Source organism: Schistocerca serialis, chromosome 9, assembly GCF_023864345.2.
Source record: "Schistocerca serialis cubense isolate TAMUIC-IGC-003099 chromosome 9, iqSchSeri2.2, whole genome shotgun sequence".
NCBI lineage: Eukaryota > Metazoa > Arthropoda > Insecta > Orthoptera > Acrididae > Schistocerca > Schistocerca serialis.
The window spans coordinates 344,371,764-344,398,786 of record NC_064646.1 but is presented as its reverse complement, the minus strand read 5'-3'; the positions used below and the strand labels follow the sequence as shown (position 1 = coordinate 344,398,786).

The 27,023-nt window shown below is 35.7% G+C and overlaps 1 protein-coding gene and 1 long non-coding RNA gene across 5 annotated transcripts in view; both read left to right on the top strand.

Moving 5' to 3' along the window:
- Nucleotides 1–27,023, top strand: part of LOC126419025 (protein sex-lethal-like) — a 113,668-nt gene that overhangs the window by 72,583 nt on the left and 14,062 nt on the right. For 2 of the 4 annotated variants that reach the window (XM_050086082.1, XM_050086085.1), the window contains exons 6-7: nt 21,986–22,178; nt 24,316–25,923. The exons of 1 other annotated variant lie outside the window; for it this stretch is intronic. In XM_050086082.1, coding sequence (XP_049942039.1) covers nt 21,986–22,170 — 185 coding nt within the window. In that variant the 3' untranslated portion in view covers nt 22,171–22,178; nt 24,316–25,923. Of the gene's footprint in view, nt 1–21,985; nt 22,179–24,315; nt 25,924–27,023 lie in introns of those variants that run through there. One more of the 4 variants, XM_050086086.1, reaches the window with a different exon arrangement.
- LOC126419027 (uncharacterized) lies at nt 16,073–18,876 on the top strand. Its single transcript, XR_007575928.1, has 2 exons — nt 16,073–17,003; nt 17,613–18,876. It is a non-coding gene; the product is annotated as an uncharacterized LOC126419027 (long non-coding RNA).

Genomic DNA, 27,023 nt, shown 5'->3' with positions numbered 1-27,023 from the left:
TTTGTAACCTTTCCAACAATATGAACGAGTTAAAAAAATAAAATCTTCTACCCCACCTTTTGCAAGGTACAGGCTTTTTTTCTGAGTTTCACTGGACTATTATATTCGATCCACCCTCAAAAAATACACTTTTGCAGAGTACTATAAATTATCAGGAGCAATCAAGCCCAGGTATTTGTATGCTCTTTATGGTTGTACAACACATACCAATTTTTCTCTTTCTTACTTTAATAGATTTTTTTTTTTTTTTTTGCTCTTTACTTCCATATTTGACTTAAGATGAAACCACGTTTCATGAAAAATAGGGAGTTTTGAAATGGCCTTAATTACAAACATAACTCATATCATCATCTTATATTAATGAACAGTTGCAGGTGACATTTGTCTACTTGGACACATGTTACATAGTGCTTACAGGTGCTGAAATTACTTTGCTCGGCTGAGTTTCCCCATGCTTTTGTGCTGTGTCTTCAATGAATTGCTTCACTGCCTTTTAATTCTGCTCTTATTGTTTCAACTTCAGATAGAGTTTTACGCCACACTAGACAGTAGTATAAGTTACAACAGCAGTCTTTTAACTATCTTTCCTGATGATATTGGTATATTCTGCAGCTGCATCAGCTGATTTGTCATCTGCTGTTTCATTCATGGATGATAACGTCAACTTTTTGTTCAAATCTGTGCTGACTGAATTTTTTGTATTTTCACTTCCTTCATGCTTCAAAGCTCCAAAGTAACTCTCCTCCAGTAGTTATAACACATTTCTTGTGTAGTGCATGGCCTTTCTAGTCTTCTAATGCCACAATATTAGACATCAATGCCACAGCAGCATAAGCAAACTGACCACATGGTCTAACGGTTAGTGCTTTTCAGTAGTAATGCCAGGGTCCCAAATTTGATTCTGGGTCATCACCTCACATTTTTCCCTGATGGAAAAATGTGGAAGTAAGTCCAGTCGGTCTCGTTAGGTTAACTGAAAAGCTGCTTCAATATAAAAGAACTGAAATTGACAAATAATTTGCCAAAATAGTATTGCATTGAAATGCTTTCATAAGGTTGGGTGTAACATGACATTTATTTAATAGCAGTGTCAATGTTAGTTTTCCACTTAAAGATTGAGATGCTTTCCATATTAAGGCTATGGATCTTATTCTTTGCAAGATTCCAGATCAGTACTATAAGATTTAGGTCTGGATGGTGTGGTGGCAGTAAGAGGGCAGCCATTTTCTTGTGAAATTTTGCCACAAGAATGAAGAGGAGAAAACCCTTGGCTTTCCTTGTTCTTAAGTAGTTCAAAGTGTTTCTGTTATAGTCATAGAGGAAAAATGACATGAAACAAAACTGTTTATTCACAACAATGAACATTACATATTCTCGAAATACTGGCGGTTGAATCAGTGACCAGTGCGGAAAATATATTTGTTTTAGTCTGTAGTTGCAATGTTTTATTTACCTACTGGCTACCAGTTTCAGTATAGTACCATCCTCAGGCCATCCTATAATCAAAAACCCGCAGCACGTAGTTAAAATACTAGTGTGAGAAACATTTACAAATTTTTTACCTGTAATAGGAAACTTGTGATATGAAGTACAACCTTAAAATATGTAGGTAGCCCCTCTCCCCTGGCATATGGCTGTCACACTTGCTTCCCAAGCAAGTGTGTCGATTACTAAAAGTAAAAGTCAATGCTCAGTTTTAAATAGATGCAAATTGCAGCCAGCAGTGGTAAGACTGTCTTTGTTTTTTTGTTTTTGTTCTTAAAAAAGAGTAGCATTGTAAACAACATATAAAGAATAAAAGTAGCATAACATATGAAATTTATGAAATTACATAATAAAACAGTGAGTATAACGGCCCTCACTGTAATTAATCATTACAAGAAAAATAGCATGTATTGATAGCCACATTTACGTTGACAGTTCATATACGGTTTATGTCACTAAATGTTGCCTGGCACAGTTGTTTGCCAATAATCTTCACACTATCTCAGTTATTCACAGTGCAATGTGTGAGATTCCAAAGTTCATCTAGGTAAATTACTGGCGTGTTTAATCCTGGTGCTTCATTTTTTCATAAAAAATCTAAGGTAGTATGCTCTTTCTGCAAATGTATTCTCTCATTCACACGACACATTCATCATGGCACTTTTTGAAATCAGATCCCATAGATGGATCAGTTTTCCTCAGTTTCTTTGCTAAAGAAGTCCAGAGTCATCTGACAACAGCAGTGAAGTTTTTGCAAATATGGTATTTCCTTGTGGTGTTTATAATGCTGCACAAATATGTCTAGTAACACATTTGTGTATATCATCAATGAAGTATTTACTGCCAATGTTTAATTCCTGTGCTACATAGGTGACATTAATTGCAAGTTGTTGTGGTCTCCCACAAAGATATTTTCCTTGATCATTTTTCACATTTACATTGCTAGGTAACAAGCACTACTTTTGAATTGAAATCTAACTGTAATTTGTGATATGACCAAGTTATTTACCACTACGACCAGGTAACCAGTTCATCTTGCCAAGTAATATGTACACACATTTATTTGTACATTATGCTCAAAGAGTTTGCGTAGAGCATCAGTGACACATTTTTGAACTGGAGTAACCACGTGGCTGGTACTGTCTGTTGTTTTCAGAAGTAACAACAATAAGAGAACAAGGTGCAAAGCAACAAGAATTGGATAGTTCGTCGGTTTTTATATTTTGATGTATTTTTTAGAACAGGTTTTTGTGATCAGTAAAATTTTTTTTCATTTATGTATTTGCATTTCTTCTCTGTGGAAAACAGTCATATTCACTCCACTTTTAATTTGTGCTCAGCACCCAGTTAGCTCCCGCTCTTCCAAACCACTGCACAATGCTGCCATCATTCTCAAGCACACATTGTGTGACAAAGATGTAGGCAGATCACTTTTACAGAAACTGGAAATGTTAGTGCTGTTGCCAAAACAAAGTACAATACATTATTGTAGCTTTTGGAGTAGTTAGTTCCTTCCTCAGGGAGGAAAGATGTATAGATAAGAAAGAAGCAACAAGTCACTAAAACCCTTGGATGAGAGGTCCCCATATTTTATGATGGTGAGGGGAAATGAAGCTCAAATATTTAAAATTATAAGCTATTAAATTTCTCTTTCCTCAGCTTCAGGTTTTCAGTTATAGCTCTTGTAAACATAGTTTGCACCTTTCCACTTTCCATTCATTCCCTCTCTTTCTCTGCTTTTTATTCTCCCTTTCCCCCTGTCTAATAGTCTCTTCTTGTTCTCAATTTGCTTGCTTCTCTAACTTCTCTGTGTTCTGTCCTTTTGGGTCATTATGTTCCCTCTCTCTCTTTTTTTGTTTGCTGCTCTCTCATTTTCTCTTCATCCATTTGTTCTCTCTCTTTCTTCCCTTACCTCCAATTTCTCTAAAAGTATGTTCCTCATGTACAATCCTTTCCTACTTTCTGCAGTCCATCTTTGCATTTTAATTTGTGTATGGATGCTATCCCCCCATGAACCATGGACCTTACCGTTGGTGGGGAGGCTTGTGTACCTCAACGATACAGATAGCCGGACCGTAAGTGCAACCACAACGGAGCGGTATCTGTTGAGAGGCCAGACAAACGTGTGGTTCCTGAAGAGGGGCAGAAGTCTTTTCAGTAGTTCCAGGGGCAACAGTGTGGATGATTGACTGATCTGGCCTTGTAACACTAACGAAAACGGCCTTGCTGTTGTAGTACTGCGAATGGCTGAAAGCAAGGGGAAACCTTAGCCGTCATTTTTCCTGAGGGCCTGCAGCTTTACTGTATCATTAAATGATGATGGCTTCCTCTTAGGTAAAATATTCTGGAGGTAAAATAATCCCCCAATCGCATCTCCATGCGGGGACTACTCAACAGGACAGGAGAAAGAAAACTGGTGTTCTACGGATCAGAACACGGAATGTCAGATCCCTTAATCGGGCAGGTAGGTTAGAAAATTTAAAAAGGGAAACGGATAGGTTAAAGTTAGATATAGTGGGAATTAGTGAAGTTAGGTGGCAGGAGGAACAAGACTTTTGGTCAGGTGAATACAGGGTTATAAATACAAAATCAAATAGGGGTAATGCAGGAGTAGGTTTAATAATGAATAGGAAAATAGGAGTGGGGGTAAGCTACTACAAACAGCACAGTGAACGCATTATTGTGGCGAAGATAGACACGAAGCCCACGCCTACTGCAGTAGTAAAAGTTTATATGCCAACTGGCTCTGCAGATGATGAAGAAATTGATAAAATGTATGATGAGATAAAAGAAATTATTCAGGTAGTGAAGGGAGACGAAAATTTAATAGTCATGGGTGACTGGAATTCGACAGTAGGAAAAGGAAGAGAAGGAAACGTAGGAGGTGAATATGGATTGGGGCTAAGAAATGAAAGAGGAAGCCGTCTGGTAGAGTTTTGCCCAGAGCATAACTTAATCATAGCTGACACTTGGTTCAAGAATCATGAATGAAGGTTGTATACATGGAAGAACCCTGGAGATACTAGAAGGTTTCAGATAGATTATATAATGGTAAGACAGAGATTTAGGAAACAGGTTTTAAATTGTAAGACACTTCCAGGGGCAGATGTGGACTCTGACCACAATCTATTGGTTATGAACTGTAGATTAAAACTGAAGAAACTGCAAAACTGTGGGGATTTAAGGAGATGGGACCTGGATAAACTGAAAGAACCAGAGGTTGTACAGAGTTTCAGGGATATCATAAGGGAACAATTGACAGGAATGGGGGAAAGAAATACAGTAGAAGAAGAATGGGTAGCTCTGAGGGATGAAGTAGTGAAGGCAGCAGAGGATCAAGTAGGTAAAAAGACAAGGGCTAGTAGAAATCCATGGGTAACAGAAGAAATATTGAATTTAATTGATAAAAGGAGAAAATATAAAAATGCAGTAAATGAAGCAGGCAAAAAGGAATACAAAGTCTCAGAAATGAGATCGACAGGAATTGCAAAATGGCTAAGCAGGGATGGCTAGAGGACAAATGTAAGAATGTAGAGGCTTATCTCACGAGGGGTAGGATAGATACTGCCTACAGGAAAATTAAAGAGACCTTTGGAGAAAAGAGAACCACTTGCATGAATATCAAGAGCTCAGATGGAAACCCAGTTCTAACCAAAGAAGGGAAAGCAGAAAGATGGAAGGAGTATATAGAAGGTCTATACAGGGGCGATGTTCTTGAGGACAGTATTATGGAAATGGAAGAGGATGTCGATGAAGATGAAATGGGAGATACGATACTGCGTGAAGAGTTTGACAGAGCACTGAAAGATCTAAGTTGAAACAAGGCCCCCGGAGTAGACAACATTCCATTAGAACTACTGATAGCCTTGGGAGAGCCAGTCCTGACAAAACTCTACCATCTGGTGAGCAAGATGTATGAGACAGGCGAAATTCCCTCAGACTTCAAGAAGAATATAATAATTCTAATCCCAAAGAAAGCAGGTGTTGACAGATGTGAAAACTACCGAACTATCAGTTTAATAAGTCACAGCTGCAAAATACTAACGCGAATTCTTTAGACACAAATGGAAAAACTAGTAGAAGCCGACCTCGGGGAAGATCAGTTTGGATTCCGTAGAAATGTTGGAACACGTGAGGCAATACTGACCCTACAACTTATCTTAGAAGAAAGATTAAGGAGAGGCAAACCTACGTTTCTAGCATTCATAGACTTAGAGAAAACTCTTGACAATGTTGACTGGAATACTCTCTTTCAAATTCTGAAGGTGGCAGGGGTAAAATACAGGGAACGAAAGGCTATTTACAATTTGTACAGAAACCAGATGGCAGTTATAAGAGTCGAGGGGTATGAAAGGGAAGCAGTGGTTGGGAAGGGAGTGAGGCAGGGTTGTAGCCTCTCCCCAATGCTATTCAATCTGTATAACGAGCAAGCCATGAAGGAAACAAAAGAAAAGTTCGGAGTAGATATGGAGAAGAAATAAAAACTTTGAGGTTCGCTGATGACATTGTAATTCTGTCAGAGACAACAAAGGACTTGGAAGAGCAGTTGAACGGAATGGACAGTGTCTTGAAAGGAGGGTATAAGATGAACATCAACAAAAGCAAAACAAGGATAATGGAATGTAGTCAAATTAAGTTTGGTGATGCTGAGGGAATTAGATTAGGAAATGAGACACTTAAAGTAGTAAAGGAGTTTTGCTATTTGGGGAGCAAAATAACTGATGATGGTCGAAGTAGAGAGGATATAAAATGTAGACTGGCAATGGCAAGGAAAGCGTTTCTGAAGAAGAGAAATTTGTTAACATCGAGTATTGATTTAAGTGTCAGGAAGTCGTTTCTGAAAGTATTTGTATGGAGTGTAGCCATGTATGGAAGTGAAACATGGACGATAAATAATTTAGACAAGAAGAGAATAGAAGCTTTCGAAATGTGGTGCTACAGAAGAATGCTGAAGATTAGATGGATAGATCACATAACTAATGAGGAGGTATTGAATAGAATTGGGGAGAAGAGGAGTTTGTGGCACAACTTGACTAGAAGAAGGGATCGGTTGGTAGGACATATTCTGAGGCATCAAGGGATCACCAATTTAGTACTAGAGGGCAGCGTGGAGGGTAAAAACCGTAGATGGAGACCAAGAGGTACTGGGAGATGAAGAAGTGTGTACAGGATAGAGTAGCATGGAGAGCTGCATCAAACCACTCTCAGGACTGAAGACCGCAAGAACAACAACAACAACAGATTGGCAACATGCTGATTACATGTCCCACAATCGTAGACTGCTCCGTGTACAGCCTTGGAAGCAGCAGTTGGCCAACCAGAGCAGGCCTCAGACCTAATTCATGAGTGTTGTTCATGCTCACCAAATTTTAAAGTTCTTACAAAAGTATTGGAATTTTTACTTTCTCCTGTGACCGCCTCCATAGCCAAATGGTTAGTACCATTGCCTTTGGTGTGGAAGGACTGGTGCCTACTCAGAAGATTTTTTTCTGAGTTAGGGAACCCTAGTACTAGTACCACTCAACATGTGAGACAAAGTCAGGAGCTTTTTGAATAAAGAAGCAGCAGCATCACTGGCATTCATCTACTGGCAATAACAGCTGGAGAGATTGGCAACATGCTGATTACATGTCCCACAATCGTAGACTGCTCCGTGTACAGCCTTGGAAGCAGCAGTTGGCCAACCAGAGCAGGCCTCAGACCTAATTCATGAGTGTTGTTCATGCTTACTTTCCCCTGTCCACCAACTTTCCATGTTAATGATTCATCTTAACTGATAGCAGCTAACTTGGCCAATATTTTCCATATAAAAACTACTCCTGACTGGCTGCTTCAATATTGGTACTAAAACTCCTCCCTTACTCCATATCCTCTTGGCACACTAGTACTGGCGCACATTAGTGCCAACCACTGAACTTGTTTCCTGAGATTTGGATGGTTTCCAATTAAGTGCAATCTTTCCCTGCACATCAAGTCCCAAATTATGCATGCAGCATGGCTTTTCTGGGAGCTGTGATTGTCATTAAATTTCTGGGACTTCTTTTAATGGCTGCTCAATTCTGTTATGCGCGCCACTGTACACTTGGTGGGATTAGCTGATCTACCTGATTGACAGGATGCACCCTCTTTGACATAAAATTGTCCCAGCCCCCATTTCCTATGCTGCTAATCCTCTGCTCACTTATCCTGGAGGCACCAATTAATTCACATAGTCAATACTCCTCTCAAATGAGGCATTGGTGTTATGTGCATTCAGAGTGTGAAAACAAACATTTCTGTCTTCACTCATATATATTCAGCAGAGGTAAACACAGTAAAGGCAGTAAAGGTGCCGTTTCAGTAGGGCTTAAAGAAGCAGGTCTCGAGCATAGAATTGAAACAGTTGTTAAACAGTGTAACCATACAATGCTAAAGCATTGTTTTATCGAATATGTCCACAATTTTAAAGAAAATGAAATAAGTATAGATATGAAATTAAACAGTATAAAAATTTATGGAAATGTGTAAAAGAAACTTAATTCATACAGTAAATTGTTTTTAAGTATTTGCATATTGGTTACATAATCTTAATGATTTCTGTACAATGGACAGTAATCTCAGCTCTAAGAAAACTCTTTCTTATACCACAAATTAGTCAGATGTACTGAGGATTTGGAAACTAATGGGAATTATTCATTCTACTGCTTTTTTTTGTAATTCTACCACTATGATTCTTTTGAGTAGATGCTTCACTTAATGGTAAAGAAAGAAAGTTTTTTCCATGTTTATTGTCATTGCTGTAACATCTTTCCTTTGTTTCATTGCCCATGTGTAAAATTCTTAGTTCTCTTCTGGGTAAAAAGTATGAAACATTTCTTTCATTTGTTTTTTGGAGCCTCTCTAGTGTCACACCAAGTCTCAGTTGGTGCTACAGCCAGAAGTCGTGCTCCCATAGTGGTGCACAGCATGCAAGACTAATTACATAACAGATTGCTCCACAGATTTAATCAGAAGTGTTTATTGGCAGCCTGAGATTATGTCTGAGAACAGCCACACTACCCAGTTGGCTCAAAGAAGGGTGTCCAGCTTCGCTTTTATCCATGAGATAGGATTAAACTCCTCACTACTCTAAAATCAATAATCCTAAGCAATCAAAACACTTCCAGAAAGATTCCAAGACCTGAACATTGGACTAGAATATGCACACAGCTAACATTTCATACACCGCCTACATCTGGCTCCTACTAACTTCTGCCAGTTATGTCCACCACCACCACCACCAACAAGCAACAACAACAACAACAACAACAACAACAACAGGAGTACAGTTCAAAGTCAAAAGAGGAAGAATGACAAAAACATAACACTCAGATTTCCATGGAAATTAACATAATTTATTAATATTAAATTAATCGTGGCCATACTGGTTACATTTGGAACCATGGCCATGTGGAATAATTATTTATTTGTACTTTATGCCACCAGTCATTTTTATTTGTTTAATGTTTAATTTAACGTGTTGAACTGTGTTTCGAGCATGTTTTCTCCCTGTCAGTAATCATCAGTTATTTTACACCTCATAAACCAAAAGTTATCAACTGTTTTACTGTCCCATTTCCTAATTTACTCCCCTCAGCCTCACCCGATCTAATCAAAGTACATTCCGTTACTCTTATTTTACTCTTGCTCATGTTCATCTTGAAACAATTTTTAAAGACACAGACCATTCCATTCAACTAATCTTCCAGATCCTTTGCTTTCTGTGACATTATTACAGTGTCATTGACAAACGCCTAAGGTTTTTATTTCTTTTCCCCAAACTTTAATTCGTTCTCCAAATTTCTCCTTTGTTTCCAATATTACTTGCTCCATACACAGACTGAGTAACTTTGGAGATAGGATACAAGCTTGTCTCATTCCCTTCTCAACTACACTTTTCCTTTCATTACTTCTGACTCTAATTACTGCAGTCTGGTTTCTTCACAAGTTAGATATAACCTTATGATCTCTGCATTTTATCCCTGGTATCTTCAGAATTTCAAAGAGTGTGCTCCAGCCAAAATTCTCCAGTGCTTTCTTAAAATCTGCAAATTCTACAATCATAGGTTTTGTCTTTCTCTAATCTAGGTCAGTTTTGTTGCACATATTCCCACATTTCTCAAGAATTAAACAGGTCTTCTCCAAGGTCAACCTCTACCAGTCTTTCCTTCCTTCTGTAAATATTGTGTGTCAGTATTTGGCAACCATGGCTTATTAAACTGATGGTTCTGTAATACTCGCACCTGTCTACTTTGGAATTTGAATTATTATAGTCTGAGGGTAAGTCAGGTGCCTCCTGTGTATTCATGCCATCTGCTGTGTTCTCCCAGGGACCTATGTAATTCTGGGAGAATGTTGTCTTAAAGAGCCTTGCTAAATTTGTCTTCCTGTGCTCTGTGAAATTATTGTCACTGTATTATCTCCATTCACTTTCTCCTCACTAGCCACATTATTGTCCACAAGTTCAATTTCTTTGTATCACCATTCTATATGGTTCTTGTACTTTTCGGTTTTCACTTGTTCGCTTAGTACTGGCCTGCCGTCCAAGATCTTGGTATTCTGCATCTCTTTTCTCCAAAGGTTTCTTCATATTTCCTATAGGTGGCTTCTGTCTTTCCGATAGTGACACATGTTTTGTCTTTGCATTTCACCTCTAGTCATTTCTTGTTTGCCTTTTAACAATCCTGTCAGTTTAATTTTTTGTTTGTTTATATTCCCTCTTGCCTGTTTAACTTGGTGAATTTGTATATTTTTCTCCTTTTGTCAGTTAAATTCAGCATCATGTGTTATCTAAGGGTTTATACTAGGCCTTGTGTCTTTGCCTAGTTGTTTGTCTGCCATCTTCACTTTACCATCTCTCAAAGCCACCAATTGGTCCTCTATTATGTTCCTATCCCCTGTTTCAATGAATAGTTGCCTAATGTTTTCTATGAAACTCTCAGAAACATCTGGTTCTTTCAACTTTTCCAAGTCGCATCTTTTTAATTCCATGTCTTTCTGCAGTTCACTCAATTGTAATCAGTAGTTCATAACCAATAATACATTATGATTGGAATGCACATCTGCCTCTGAAAATTTTTTAAAGTTTAAAATCTGGTTTCAGAAAATATACATTATCATTGTATAATGTTTTCTTTTTGGCTTTAGTAAAGAAGAAACATTACTAATTAGCCTGTCAACAGTTTATCTGGTATTGTTCATTGTAAAGTTATATAATCTGCCTGAAACCGTGTGATGTCTCCAGGTCTCTTTCATGGATAAAAAAAGTCTTTTATTGTTCTTAATCCAAGTGTTACAAATGAATAAACTGTTGTGAAAATTCTTCTAGGTATCTTCCGCTTTGCAGTCCATGTTCTACCATTATCTTGGCTATGATAATGCATTCACTAAGTTGTTCATAGTAGCTCACCCACATTCCTATTTTCTTATTCATTTTGGACCTTCTCCTGTATTACTGCTGTCTGATTTTGTGTTGCTTCCCTGAACTAATTCCCACAATGTATATATGTTGACTAATGTTAAAAGGTATATCATTCAATCATCAAGACTGTTGCCCCTGCAGCTGCTGAAAAGGGTGTTTTCCCTCTTCAATAACCATGTGTTAGTATCGTCTCTATACAGACACCTCTTCAGTGTAGTTGTACTTACAATGCACCTATCTGTCTCGTGGCATGCAAGCTACCCCACTGTGACAGGGTCTTTCATTCATGGGGTTCATGTCACTGACATTCAGTATTCTATGGCAGCATTATTAGTTATGTAAATCCGGATGTTATTTTCTGTATAACTGTTACCAAAAGTTAAAAAAAAAGAAAAAAAAAGGAAAGCTCTTAACAAGTATATGAAGTACTCTAATGTAGGCTACTTCAGTTATACATAATGAATGATGTACAATCTAGCCTACAAGGTGATTACACACTAAATGATTTTTTGAACTTGTAAAAATGTTTATTAATGTTAGTCTTGTGATATACTTATCTAATCATTGTAATCCCTCTGTTTATATCCTTATCCGTTAAACTTGATCTGTATATATTCAGTCATATTATTGAGATTGTATTTTAACGCTTTGAGGGGCAAGTAAACGCCATAAATATTTATCGCAGAGGGCATGAACAATAATTTACATGTTTCAAATTTGAGCCACTAGCAACACTTAAGTTGTATTATTGTAATATGTTTTATATAGTACGTTTGTAAAAATTCACCTTAACAATAAAAAATGTTAGCATTAAATGTGGGCACCGCAGATAACCATCATCCCATTACGGTATACAGGTTTGATAGTTAGTGGTCCAACTTCGGTTCTTGCCGGCTCTCAGGCACAAAGATACTTTGCACACTGAACACATCCACAGAGTTCAGACTGGGGTTTTTTCTTTATCTGGAAATTGCGCTTCTTTTAGACAAGTGAATGGGATAATGTTTAGTGCTTTTGTGGCAAATACTTTCATCTGTGTATGGCTTGTGTACCTTGATCTGAGATGATAAATTATTTTTGTATACAGAGGTAGAAGAAGCAGCCACTGAAACTACTTTTGGAGCCAACAAACTTTTGCATGCCACTCAATGAAAGTCTTTATTGGAGAACTGCTCCATTTCATTCTCCTTGTGCATAATGGCATGATGAATGCATTGTTTGTTGCAAAGCAGTCTACAAAGGGAAAGAACAGTATCATCTACCATTTCTTGCTTTTTCTGTCTGTAGCATAGTCTGACTTCAGTCTATCAAAATTATCCGCTTAGTTCCTACTGGAATTGTAATCTTTCAACATAAGAGGTCAAGTGATATTGGTTATTGTTCCATCTTCTATCTGTGTGGATACTGTGGACACATTCGATGGTGCATGATATGTAGCAATCATGTTGACTGCCCTGTTATCCTTCCACCTGTAGATAACTATTCCATCATTACTCATTCTATAATTGAATTCCACTTTCTCAAGTTCGTTTTCCTCTTTGAGTTTTGGCATGTTTTCCTTCTGGGATTTATTGTTCCACAAGTGCACAGACTGTTAGATTTTAGGTTCTTTAACAGATCTTATGATGTAAAATAATTGTTATGATGTAAAATAATTGTCCATAAAAATAATATGATTCTTTCCATGAAGATCACTGGTTAAATTTAGAACCACTTTCAATCATAACCCTGCTTCTAGAGACTGTGAAACATTTCCTGTATAAATATCAAGGTTTAAGTTGTATGATGATTCTTCACATAACATCCACACTTTGTATCCTCTCTTGATAGGTTTGTCTCTCATGTGCTGTTTGAGAGGTGATTTGCCCTTGAATTTAACCATTGCATCATCAAGTCTGGTGTGGTTGTGTAGCAGTCTTGGAATTTCCAGTTCAAATGATGTAGCAACGGACATACTTTGTGTAGTGTATCATAATTCTGACTGTTTCTGTCGGGAGTCACCGAACTATCATTGAGGTGTAAGTTACTCATTAACTTTGTGCTGGTATTAACATAGAAATAAAACTATCCCCTAGGTTCAGCTTATGCTCCAGTAATCTCTGTAGCTAGGTCTTTTAGTTAGTGAGTCCCAAGTAAAGATTTATTTCGATAAAAGTTTTTATTTCATGTTCGTTGGTGGGGATGAAAGATTTGAGTGCCTGTGTTGCATACATACAAATAAGTTTGAAACATTATGTGGTTTATATGTGTTCCATCAAAAATCTTGCAACGTAAATCAAATGGCTTTAGGTTCAGCTTGTTCTTTATTTTTGCAGCCACACCACCCTGTCCAATAAAAATAAATAATGACACTTGGTTAACTCTTGTTTCTTGGTTACAGTTTATTGTGACTGTTGATGGAACAGAGGGGCAACACATTGTTTTCGCTTATCTCATCACTTTCACTGTTATCCTCAGAATCACTACTGTTCGAGACACGATTGTAAACAAGATTAGAACTTGCACAGCCTGTGGTGAACGTTGAGTCATTGTCATCACTTCCATCACTGTCACCACTGTTGTCATTTGAAGGAATTTCCTCAAAAATATTTGGTAACGTTCTTCCTCTGTTTTTCTTTTTTGGTGAGACATACTGTATGGAGAAGAAGGGTGGTAGTTAGCAGCACTAACCACCCAAAAATACATATGTGAAGCAGAGAAAATTGTATTTGGATAAAAAGTAATACCACTTGTAGATTTATCGAAGGTAAACACGTAAATACAGATAAAAGCAGTGAAAAAACAGACTAGATTGCAGTGGTACTTTATTAAAATGACCAATTTCGGCCTATACTTAGGCCATCTTCAGACAGTATCATCAGCTGAAGTTGTTGATGCGTACAACAGCCAGTTGACCTCAGTTGCTGAAACTGCTACATACATATATACAGGGAGGGGCAAATAAAAGTGATCCAGAGAGCAGAGCTCCAGGATACATGAAGCCACAGCAGAGGAAAGGAAATAGGTTAGTAATCTAACTATAGCAGATGTTGGAAGTGACCACCATTCATCTCTTGGCACTGTTGGATCCTGTTCAGCAAGTTGCTGAAGACAGATCGAAGCTGAACTGCTGGAATTGCTGCATTCTCATTCAAAATGTTCTCCTGCAGTTCTTGAAGATTATGAGGGTGGTTGTGATGCACCTTAGACCTGAGGGCTCCCCATACAAAGTAGTCACATACTGACTGATCAGTTGATCTGAGTGCCAGCAAGGACTGCGACCAGGCTGACCTCTGCTAACAACTTCGTCAGGCGTGAAGATTGTGTAAACATACTCCAAGGTTCGGCCGGTTGCATTGGCAGGTGCTCCATCCTGTTGGAAGTAACTGTAGGCCTTTTCCTACTCTGTTAATGCTGCCAGAAATTCATACACAATCCTATACTCTTGTCCAAGCCACTTTTATTTGCCCCACTCTGTATAAACAACTACCTACCATAAACAGCCATATAAATAAGAGCTACAGAGAGACACTAAACACTTCCATGAACAACAAGAACGACAATCCATGAAATATCAGCTCGTGTTGTAAATACATGGCAAAAGTACTGCACTGTGTTTCTCCTGTCATCTGGTGAAACTTCAGTCAATAATTGGTTGGTTAGTTGAGAGAACCTCTGAACGGTAAACTGAGAAAAATATATGGTTAGCCACAGTGACAATCATCTTTTCAAAGCATCTGCATGTGTGGTAGGTTACGATGATGCCTGCACTCCAAAGAGTTACGCTCTTTTTGAACATATACCAATTGTGTCAATTCAGCATGCATGACTCTCTTGTACTGCATATTCCCTCCAAAATACTGAACTATAACTTTTTCTTCTGTTTCGATATGTGTAACATATGTGCACATAGGCACAGAACAAGAATTATATCGTTATCTTCATGCAGATTGACATTTTTGCTAACATTTTATGCTCATTTTTATTTTAAAAGAGATTGTCAAAGGCTTGTTAACTATTTTTGGATCATTTTTACTTTAAGAGAGATTGTCAAAGGCTTTCTTCTGGTTGCTACAGGGAGATGAGAGTCCAGTCAAAATATGATCAGTTTTGCATAATAAACATGAACATAAGTAATATAGTTTCATGTTGTCTTGCAGCTAGAAGTACATGTCTGCTTTTTAAGGTTCTGTCAATATTGTGTTTACTTTATATAGCCTTATTTTAAAAATGTATGATATGTATAAATATATCTTTGATTTATTACTCTTAGTCCTTCAGTAATTCACATACTTTCAACTCTTAGTATTATATTTACAGTGTAATCTAGTAAACTATTTTCACATGTGTTAAATACTTACATGTGTTATGTTTTTTTCTTTCCTTTCCCTATATGCCTTTTTAAAGGAGCTGATGGTTTGTATAACAAAAAAAGGAATTTATCAGTATTAGACACATTCTAAATATATAATTATAAATAATGTGAGTATTGATTGATTTTGCAGTCTCCATTCAATGTTCTTACAGCTTGTCAATGCTCAGCTGCTTTCAGTAATTGGCTTCAGCTACAAAGTTTGAAAAGAAACAGATAAACAAACAGTAATTTCTGATTTAGGGTAACTTTCAATGAAAGCTTCTCTGTTTGTGTCAGCAACAACATATATGTTGTCAAGATGTGATCTGGTATCTCTCATGTGAATGTGAAAACAGCACACCTGGCACTGTTAATTTGTTGCTGTTAACTGTTAGGAAAATGTTTCATTACATGTTATTGTGAGTTTATTTCATCATGTGCAAAGAAATTCTTGTACTCAGAAGTATTAGAATTGTAGCAAGTAAGATACCAAAATTTGGTTTTGCATTGTATTCAGTTATGTACTGAACTGAGAGAGACATTTAGTGACATAACATGTGATGAGAATTTTAAAACATATGTTTTTGCTGTACAGTATTTTTGTAATATATCACAAGGAAAACTTTTTCTTTATTTATTTCAATATCTTGGTTTAAGTAATCTGTAAGAAGCATATTTAAAAGATTTGCAGCTGTTTTGAAAGACAAAAATTTTTATTTATCCACTTTATTTAATAACTGGAAGAGCATTAATTTTCGTTCTTGTTCTTGTCCTTCCTATTTCTTTTTGTCCTCAAAAGATGTTTTTGCAGAACATTGACATTTGTAGTACGAGATAAATATTAATTTTTAAGCAGTTGTTAATGAATGGATTATTCAAAATAAATTTTGTAATAACTCATGTTAATGCAATTACATTAATAGGCAATTCGTTAGAAATACATTTTGTAAAGTAGTGGTTAGTCGTACGCTAGGGCCACTTTTTCCCTTCTGATAGAATCCGTTGAATGATTTTGCGTAACAATTTACCAATAGTTATAGAGGTATGTGCATTATGTTATTGAAACCATCTCTGACAAGTGCTGTCATGTATTGGGCATTTATTTTAAATATTGCAGAATCCACAGTATATTTCAAATAATCATATAGTCATTTTTTATGAGATTAAGGCCGTACCAAAGCCATTATCACAACATTAGTCTGGAACATGTACGCTTGTGATTTTATGCAACACAGAACAGCATTGTCATAGTACAGAAATGCAAGAGACTCCTCAAAAATCGTGTGGGTGAAGTAAGAGGATACAGCATCCTTGAGGAAGGTGTGGGAGGCATTGTATGATAATGAAATTGAGCAGTGACATTTATTTTTGTATTAGTTTTTAACTTGAGCACAAGATACATTGCTCGAGCAGTGATGATTTCATATTCTGTTTAAAAGGATTTAATATACTGCAAAGGCTATATTATATATCAGATCTTCTTTTCTGTCTATTTTTGTTATACAAGTGCTAGATACATATTTAACTATGCTGATTGTGTTGTAGCGGTTATATTATTAACGGCTATAATGAACTGATCTCCTCCAAAACACTCTCGTTTTGCCTGATATTGTTAATTTATAAAATAGAGTTTTGATCATTATCATAAAAGGACCTGTTATTGATGAGAACTAACATAGGTGCATGAGCATTTCACTTAATTCTATTTTCTGTTTTCTGACCCGTATTCTCGCTCATTTTGAAAATGTGAGTTGTGTGAGATAATTCCCCCCCCCCCCCCCCTCTGCAAATGCTAGTTCAGTTCAAAACCTGTCTTTGTGCTTGGACTCTTCTCAACTTTTCTCTTTAAATATTTTTATACGTAATTTGTGTACTGTTTCCTTGTATTTTCTGCATTTGGAGCACTTGCACCAGTGTCTTAACATAAATTGTCTGTTTCCATATAAGTGCCATAGAGTCTGAGAGGTAAATAATTTGTCATGAATGTTAGGATGGATCTTTCAGTAATGGAAAGTTCATTGTATGAATAGACGATAGCATATGATCACTCAACAGCACTTGCATGATAGATGGTACAGAGGTACATTTAGAGATAATTACAATTGCTCTAGCTTTTTGCTCTTCTTCCAGCTTCAGTGCAAACTACAAACACAGCTGTCCCTAACCCACTCCCTTTCCTACCCAGAAAACACACACACACACACACACACACACACACACACACACACACACACCTACCTCTGACTACATTATGTGCTAGATAGATTATCTTCTCTCTTTATCTCTGTGCCATTTATTTGCAGAAATGTATATTTCTTTTATGTCACAAACTTTTCAAATCCACTGGCAGAAAAGACCAGAATAATTACACAGTCACAGCACACAAAAGGAAAGTCACACACAAATCAGTTTTGGGGCATTGGAAGCCACTAATAATTTAAGTATTAAGTGACAAACTAGAAAAATTGACTGAATAACTGGAAGTTTTGTACCAGTGCTTCATGTGTTAGAAATAATCCCTTCTCTTTGGCTTGCATTGCGTCCTTGAATAATTTATCTCGAGTACATTTCATGCACTTATCAGTTTTTGAATGTGTTCGGTTCTCACTCATTCTTGTCATCTCACTGCCTTGCTGACTGCTTTCAAATTGTCATTTGTTACACGGTCACTTGCCCTTCAACAGCAAATTCTTGAGCATTATTCTTCTCATATTTCATATTGTTTGTGTTTGATTTCTCAGATTAATTATTTTGTGGCTGTGGTTCACTTGTATGTTATTTCTTACATTACTATTCACTTGTAGATTATAACTCCCATATCTCCCCAAAAAATTAATCAGGGTGATTTGAACTTTAGCTTGGTTCTCAGTTAGTCTTACTGTCATAAGAATGTAATCCTGTTTATGTGATATCTATTGCTTTGAGAGTCTGATTTGTTTTACCTGTTTCGTCACTTCCTATTGCAGGCTTTCAGTGTGTTTGACTTTTTCATTTTAAGATATATGTTGTAACTTCTATGATGAAATGCCTTGTTATTGCATTTGTTAGTTACCTAATAACATTAGTATCTGTTACTGATTGAATACAAGTTATACCAGACACATCTGACATTTAGTTTCAGTTTGTTTCATCTTTACTGAGTGTTATTCCACTGCTAAAATTTTCTTTGGTATCTCACCTTCCCAATCTACTTCAAGGAAGATCCAGTTCATGTTAGAAGTAAAGTTAAGCACATAAAGTAATAACTGCACATGCTACATTGAAACATGTTAATATGACATTAACCTAGGTTTGAATTGTGGAAAAGTATGAAATTATTTATGTATTATTTATAATACAGAGAAAACACTTGACCATGTGTGCTCAATGTGGTATCTTCATTTCGTATGTTAATATAAATGAACAAGAAGAATAATTGCAATCTTTTTAGCATGCCCATCATATGTGGAAGAATTTGAAACTTTTTAATCTCTGCAGAGAGTTCCCATAATAGACTATGTGAACTGTAGGACATACCTTTTTTGCACAAGGGAGTTATGGTCATCTGCACTGTTATTTCACTTACTTTAAGAAAGTTAATATGTACCTGAATGGTAAAATATAGCTCTTATTAAATGTATCTTGTAAATGAATTGTACTATATTATAAAGCCCCTGTCCATATCATGATGTTATTACATTTGCTGCCAGAAATGAGAACTGCATGTGATACATACAGTGTGGGTATGCAAATTCTTATTACTGAAGCAAATTAGCATCTCATGTATTTTCAAATTTTATGAAGAATACATTGTATTGCTTTATTTGATTTTTTTTATTTGATTTTTTTTTGGGGGGGGGGGGGGGGTGGTATACAGTTTGGAGATATGTAAAGATATGTAAAGCTGCTTGGAAGTAATCTATAGACATATTTCACACAACGTTATTTCTAGACTGATCATTTATTTGATTCCTTTTCTTTGTGACTGACATATACAGCTTTTCCTCTTTTACAACAATATCCATTAAATATCAAATGAGCGCCAAGCTTCATTATTGCCAGAGAAATTCAGTAGCTGCGGTGGAGTGTCATGAGTTTTTTTTAGAATGGGGGTTTGCATGATTTTCATTTAGACAGTATTTTTATTCTGAGATTGTTTATGTTAGCCTGCTGTGCTCCATTGTTCGTGTTTTGGAAATTCGTAAGTATGTACTTGTATTTATTCTTGTGAACCGAATGTTTTGGAAGCCTCTTTGTTAATAATTGGGTTCCAGGCATCATAAAGGTTGAATTTCTGCAATTGGTCTCAATCTTTGATTATCCCTTAGTGTTGGTTGCACTTACATGTGAGAATTTGCATTTATGCATGTAGAAGCAAAGTTTATGAACCTTAGGTTCAGAAAAAGGTGGTCTGTGCTTTTTAATTTTGAGTATCTTCCTTTACAATATACAATCACTATTCCATGCTCATAAGCGTACAGAGAAAAAACAGTTTGCAAATAGTTCTGAAGGAATTGAGGAAAGAAAGAAAGAAAAGATAGGTGGATTGACAGACAGATAGATAGCTAGAGAGAAAGAAAGAAATGATAGAAAGAAAGAAAGAAAGAAAGAAACAAACAAACAAACAAACAAACATCCGAACAAGGGGGTTAGGAATATTTATGAAGAGAAATGTGTTGCAAACACAAGATAATAAAATTTAAAGACTGTTGAGACTTTAATAATCAAAATGTGGAGTGATTCCATGGTTGGTAAAAGATTGTAGTCAATAATCTTTGGTGGTTTATTTCAAAAATAAAACTGTGTTCATGTGTGTGAATGATGCTCTTGCAGTGGAACTGCTACCCAGCATTTTAAAGAAAGTTTTCTTTCTAACAATGTATGTGGGTGAAATTTCATTTTAGGAATCTTCTTAACTTAGAAAACAGTTGTGAATCCTTTAGTAATAGCTGTAGCAGTTAAAGTGCAAGACTGTCATGTTAATAAATACAATTTTAACTTTGAAATGAACTATGAAAGATTATTAAATAAACATGTGCTCTTTGCTCATTTGGGTTGTTGAAGTCTTAACAATCCTTTGGTTTAATTCCTTCCTATGTTAGTAAGACCATCTTTCTTCCTCTCCCTCTTGCTTTATTTATTCCTTCCTTGCTCCAGAATGACTTGAAAATGGATGTCTTCTCTATTTATTGTTCTTTCTTTTGCTTTTGAACCATTGGAAAACTGTGTTTTAGCAGTCCTTAGCAGTACTCTGCCAAACTCACTGAATGATGGCAGAGGACTAACATTAACTCCCTAAATTGATAAATTCACATTTTCGTGATAATGGACACAAAGCAAACTAGTAGACTAGAATTTTCCAGATGCAGTTACAAATCTTTAGTTTTCAGTAACAGAGAAGTTATTGAAAGTTACACATCCTATGGTCCCCAAGTATACTTTGGACATAAAGATGAGAATATCAATGCCTAAATACCATTTTCAGACTTAAATCTTGATGTAACTTATGTCCAGAAACAAATAGTATTTCAGTTCAATAATGCAACCATTTTGAAAAGTTGTAGCATATTACAGCTAGTTTTGTAAGCAACCTCTTGCTTGTCATTATATTTGTACATTGTTCCATATATTATTTAAAGCATCCCATTGTCAAAATATGCAGCACTCTTACCCTATATAACAATCTGTGTCATTCACAGAACATACAAATGTATGAACAATACAAGTTGCTTTGAAAAGAATTCATTGCAACTATTACCAGAACAGTTTTTGTGTCTTTTATGTTTGTTTTATCAGTGTTAGGTCTAATATGCCCATCAGTGAATAGTAGAAACTTCTTTTGTGTGTATGTAAAATATATATGTATATGTATCCAAACCTGTAACTTAAGAGTAATTGTTATTGAAGTAGATTATGATTACACTATGAGTTTGCATAGCAGTTATGTTGTTGACTGTTGCTGTTTTCCATTGCATCTTACGGGCTATAAAGATGCACTTATTACAACATTTAGTGGGTTCAGAAGACCATTACTTTCCTTTGTGGCATTTTATTTCCACTAAACTATAGTTATGAGCTTTGTTGAACTTTTTGACTGTAAGTTGGTGGGGAAAAATTAAATCCCCCCCCCCCCCCCCCCTCTCTCTCTCTCTCTCTCTCTCTCTCTCTCTCTCTCAAATGGCCTTAAAAATGAAATCTCTTCTCTCTGTAACATTTTGCATCATAAAATAGATGCACAGATATTGATCAATATAGGCCTTGTAACTTTCTTAAAAGCATTTGTGTTTATAATTATTTCATTGTACAGAATTTTGTCCTTGAAATATGGGAAAATTTACCTTATAGTAATTAAAGAAGAGTCATTTCACATAACTTTGCATTGTGTACTTCTTTCTGCAAGTGAAAAACTTGGTATAATTTATTACCTTAGACTTCATCATATTATTTTTAGTTTCAGGTTAAGGAAGTTGCTGTGATTTATGTCTAAAAGTAAATAAAATGTATTATATTGTATTTTCTCTGACAGATGGCGATAGCATTGCCATCAGATATAAATTGGTTGTGTTTGGTGCTAAGTACATGATTATTTCAAATAAAACAATTGCTTTCCAAAGGAAAAAAAATAATGTTTGTTATTTTTTCTTTTAGAATAAGATGTATTTCATCCTCAGTGCCACAATAATTGCTTCTGTGTTTGAACCTCATTCCACCATGTAAAGGTCAGGGAAGTTGAAAGTGTGATCTTGCAGGCGGCGGAACTACTGCTCGTGGTGGTGCACGGGGAGGTTTAATAACACGAACGGGGGTTGCTGCTCGTGGAGCAGGCGTATTAAGTGCTGGAGGACAACCAGGCGTCATGAGACAAGATAAAACATATAACCGATATAATCCCATTGGTATGGGTGGAGGATACAGTTTGTACAACTGGAATTAACAGTCACAGTTAGTAAAAAAAATTTATTTTTATTTTTTTTCTGTTAGTTTCTTTGTATTGATTCTTGGAAAAAAATTATACTAAATTCGCAATTCAGTAATATTCCATTTACAGACGAGTAGTGTTGTGTGCAAAATGTCAAATTGTTCCTTGAAACTTTATTTTTTATTTTTTGCATTATGGCTGTTGCATTTTTTATTTTCGAAGGGAGAATATAGACGCATGTTTAGATACGAAAGCTGTTGTGAAACTTCATCAGTGTTCCTTGCAATGCATTACTTACCATAAATAATAAATACACTTTAAAACACTATAAATCCATAGTTGTTCCCTCTTGAAGGCATTTTATGCTATTATCACTGAAAATTCAAACTCAGGAATATTGTTTTTGTCCCCTTGTTTTGCTCTGTCATTAGAAAATGTGCTGATCAGGGATGATTAGCATTATTAAATCTTCCTTCAAAAATTTTTCTTCGTAATATTACAGCTGCTGCCCCAGTCTGCCATTGTGATGTTTATGGCAGCAGCAGGTACTGAATGTTAGTATGTGATTTCAAATGTTCCTCATTACGCATAAATAACGAAAAGCAAAAGGGAGAAGGTAACAGGAAGGTTGTGAAGAGAGCCAAATTTAGAGAGTATGAGTGGTTGACTTGGCATTTTGTGAGATTAAAGTGAGGGGAAACAAAATTAACAGTGGATTACAGTAGATTTAAAAAAATAACAAAACCAATCTAATTTTTGTTTTCTTGGTCCTATATTATTAAAAAAACACACATTCGTTTTCAGGTTATTGTATCAGGTAGATTAATGTTTGATAAACCATTGGAAACAAGTCATGGGTCTGATTGATTTATTATTTTTTAAAGCTAACTTTATGTCCAAACTCTTGCTGTTCAGCAGTGGTCCTGAATTAATTGCAGTTTAAATAGTGAGGTTTTCAAAAGAGAGGTTATGATAGGTTTGATGAAAGTGGAGGTTATGGAAAGGAGAAAAAGAACTGAATTATAGTCTTATCTATAAAGGAACAGCAGTAAGATCAAAAATGTAACTTCAATTGTGAACTTTATCTAAGTGTGGGAGAGGTATCAGAAAATGTTGTAGGCATGGAACATTAAGATTGGAGAGAAAAAGTCTTTGCGTGCAAAGTGCCATTACAGTGACACTCTCAGGGAAATTATTGGTTCTGTGCTGAACCATTTAATCTTGTGTTCTCGATTATGATTCGGTCAGAATCGCCATTCAGTGAGGAGTTGATCCTTCAGTCTGCCAAATAGTCCATTATTAACTACTTTGTTTCAATTTTTTCTTGTTATATGTCTATTTAATCATTGTACACTCTTATGCCACAATTCTTACTCATTTGTTCTCCAAGGATTATACTACCATTATGTGGGTGTTTTCATCTCTTATTTTCAGTGCTTTCTAAACAAAATATTTTGCTTAAAGCTAGTCAGTGTTGTGGACCCTCCATACAACTGGATTCCTTCTGTTGGCCTTGTAATGTGGCCCGTAACAGTGGCTAATATTTTGGTCCTTATCTTGCATGCATCTCATACATCATTAAATTTGTTGTAGGAGCTCTATTTGTTACTAACATTATGACAGTTAATAAGATCCCCAATTTTTGCAACCACACCCAAACAGTGATTCACAGTGTGAAAATGCCATATTAATTTTCATGAAAAACATTATTGTCTCTCTGTAATTTAAGCAGCTCAGTGCCTAAAGTTTTATAAATTGTTCACACCTACAGATCTGAATTATTAACATTACCTAAATTACAGCAGCAATAACAAGGACACTTCTTTTATAGCCAGTCTGTTTTACTGTAACTTATTTTTGTTATTTGTATTTAAGGCATTCGTTCACTGGTAGTTTATATATAACCCTTACTTACTTTTCTGTTATATTTTTTACAAATTACAGACAGATAAATTTCAGTTGAGCTCCTATGCATCCACCCTCACATCTTCTCTATCTTTTTGTGATGTCTTTGGTAATCACTGCCCTGTGAGCCATAGCTAGCCAGAAGATATTGAAGAAATGTTGCAAAAAACTAATGTTAGGTTAAACCTTTGAGCTTGATGTTATTAATAAGAATGTTATATTTATTTTGCCTTATTTTGTTTTTTCATTTTTTAGATCCTGGTGGAACATTATGCCCTTTAATTCTACTTGCCTGAGGAAACAGTGAGAAAATTAGACTGAGGTTTATAGACACTTCTGGGCTTGACAAAATCCACAAGCCAGATTAATATCTGGGAAATGACTGTTGCATTTCAGTGCATTATGATGCAGTAGGAGCAGGTTGGAATTAATCGGTTAAAATTTATCAGCGAATTGAAGGTGTGAAATACATTGATGGTGGATGTTGTACACAAATTTTCCTCAGTTAAATACTAAATAACAATATTTTTCTTCATTGTTCATTTGCAAACTGCCACACCACTACAGTTATTGAAAAATGTGTTTTTCATCTTTTTGTTTGAGGTTCTATTGTAGACATCCAAAAAAAGTTTGGGTATGTGGATGTTTGTTTCTAACTGTGCATTTACATGAACTTTCATATAGAACATTGATGTCCCAGGAAAGTCTACCATTGAAAATTAAACATAGTTTAACAGTTGAGAATGTTGAAATGACGATGAAACTGGTGGACATCCAGTTAATGTGTTTTTACTGTGTGACTAATTGCAGTAAGCAACCTTCTCGAGTCTAGTCATCACGCTGGTGGATAAAAGTTGTGTAGTACTGAAATACTGCTCAAAAGTGCAGCCGCTTCTAAAAAAAAGATCTGGATATTGCATCTTTTATATCAGAGGTCAGAAAATTTTAATTATGTGGGTATGTGTAGGCAGAGTCCCTGCAGCTGCTGCTTGCCTCAGCATGCAGCTAAGCAGAATAATCCTAAGTGATATTTTGCTGTGTTACATATCCTAAGTGATAACTTAAGTTTTCTTTCTTCAAATTCTTAAAAGCACAAATAAGCTATCTTTCTGTGTGGTTGTTATAGAATAAAGGAAAATAGTTTGCAAAATTTATTGTTGTGTGTGTGTATGTGCCACTTGTCACATGTACTGATCCGAGACTTCACTTGGACTTGGAGTACAGAAGACTTTCAGTATTAATATTTCACTCATTAGTTACCTCACTGTAAATCGTTGTAGGCATCAGTTTCATTTTAGTGTACTTAAATGTTCTGGTTTATCAAATAAAATATATGATATTGTGCATTCTAAATACTAAATGTATGGAAATGAGCAGGGACATTACTAAGTGAAATAAAAGAATGAAGTGACTTTTATGTCTTGTCTATTATAATAGGGAACTAAACAATATCTCATTTATTCAGTTATTTTAGTATTAAGTGGCACAGTTTGGTATTGCACAAAATTGACACTCTCATTGAAGAACTTTTGGAATTAGACAGATAATGTCTCTTGTTGCATATCATTGAGAATTATTTAATGTGAAACAGTTGCATGGATTCTATACAACAGTAATTACTATTTCATAAATGATTCGCCACCTCATTGATTAAAAGTTAATTTGTTTTGTTTTGTGCTGTGTTTAAAATCGGATCAGTTACTGTGCATCATATGAATATACCTCATTAATTTGTTGTGCATTTGTTTTGATTGTTGCACGTCCCAATGATTTGTTTTTATATACCATTGATTAAAAGACTGTCAATATTGGTTCATCTAATAAGTCAGAAAGAAGGTAGAATAAAAATTATTCATTTATTCAGACCATTAATTTGCATTTTATAATAAGTTCTTACCTTTTTAAGTCCTCAAGTCTGTAGTTTTTTATGATAATTTGGGCAGAGGAACATCCATACATCATCAAATTGTCTGGAATGCAGTATATGAAATTTCAGTAAGCAAATGAAATTTAATGGTGATGTGGTTGCAATGTATTAGTCGAGCCTTGTTTCGTGATTTGTGTTTTTTACTGGGGGAGGGAGAGCTGTTATTGAGTATGAGAGAAGTATGGAAGAGCATAATATCAAAATTTTAATACATTTCTCAGATATAAATGATTGGTAAATGAATAAATATTAAAAACATAAAAATTAAACAAAGTCAAAATAAATAATTCTGATGAAGTAGTTCGAAAATATCTTGAAGAGTGACAGTCAGCTGTAAGTAAAATCAAATATCAAGAACAGTAGAAAAATGGAAGCTTAGGTAAGGGTATAAGAGGCCAAGCTGGGCAAAACACTGGTCAGCATCATTCTCATTCTATACTGAGAACTCACGCCATATCCATACTTTAAGTTAACCTCGTTCAGTGACAAATGTTTTGTGGTCTGGACTCATAGTGAAGCAAAATTTTTTCTTCTCTCTCTCTCCCTCTCTCTCACCCTCCCCCCCCCCCCTTTTCCCTCGATGTTAGTCTTCAGCCTGAAAACTGGTTTACTGCAATCTACAATTGCTTGGAACCTGCTTGTTGTAGTTTTATTTGTAAATAATTATTTTGTGCCTATTGAAATCCAGCAGCATACAATTGTCACCACATTAGCAGACACCTGCTTTGCCACTCATTTGAAACCTACTCATCAGATTAAGTTTCAACCACAATGCACCCTCATTACAAAATGACCCACATTCCACTTTATTCAGTACTTTGAAAAGTTGCCATTATCTACCATAAGGAATTCGTATACCAACAAGTTTTAAATTGGTGCATACGCTTGAGTATTACAATTTTTTTACATGAATCAACATTTAAAAATTTAGTACAACCACCATTTTTAGAACAGTGTAGCTGTACATGCGCCACAGAGTGCGGTGAAAAATTTAGATATGCATCATTGTTCGAAACTATGTGAAACCTTTCTTAAC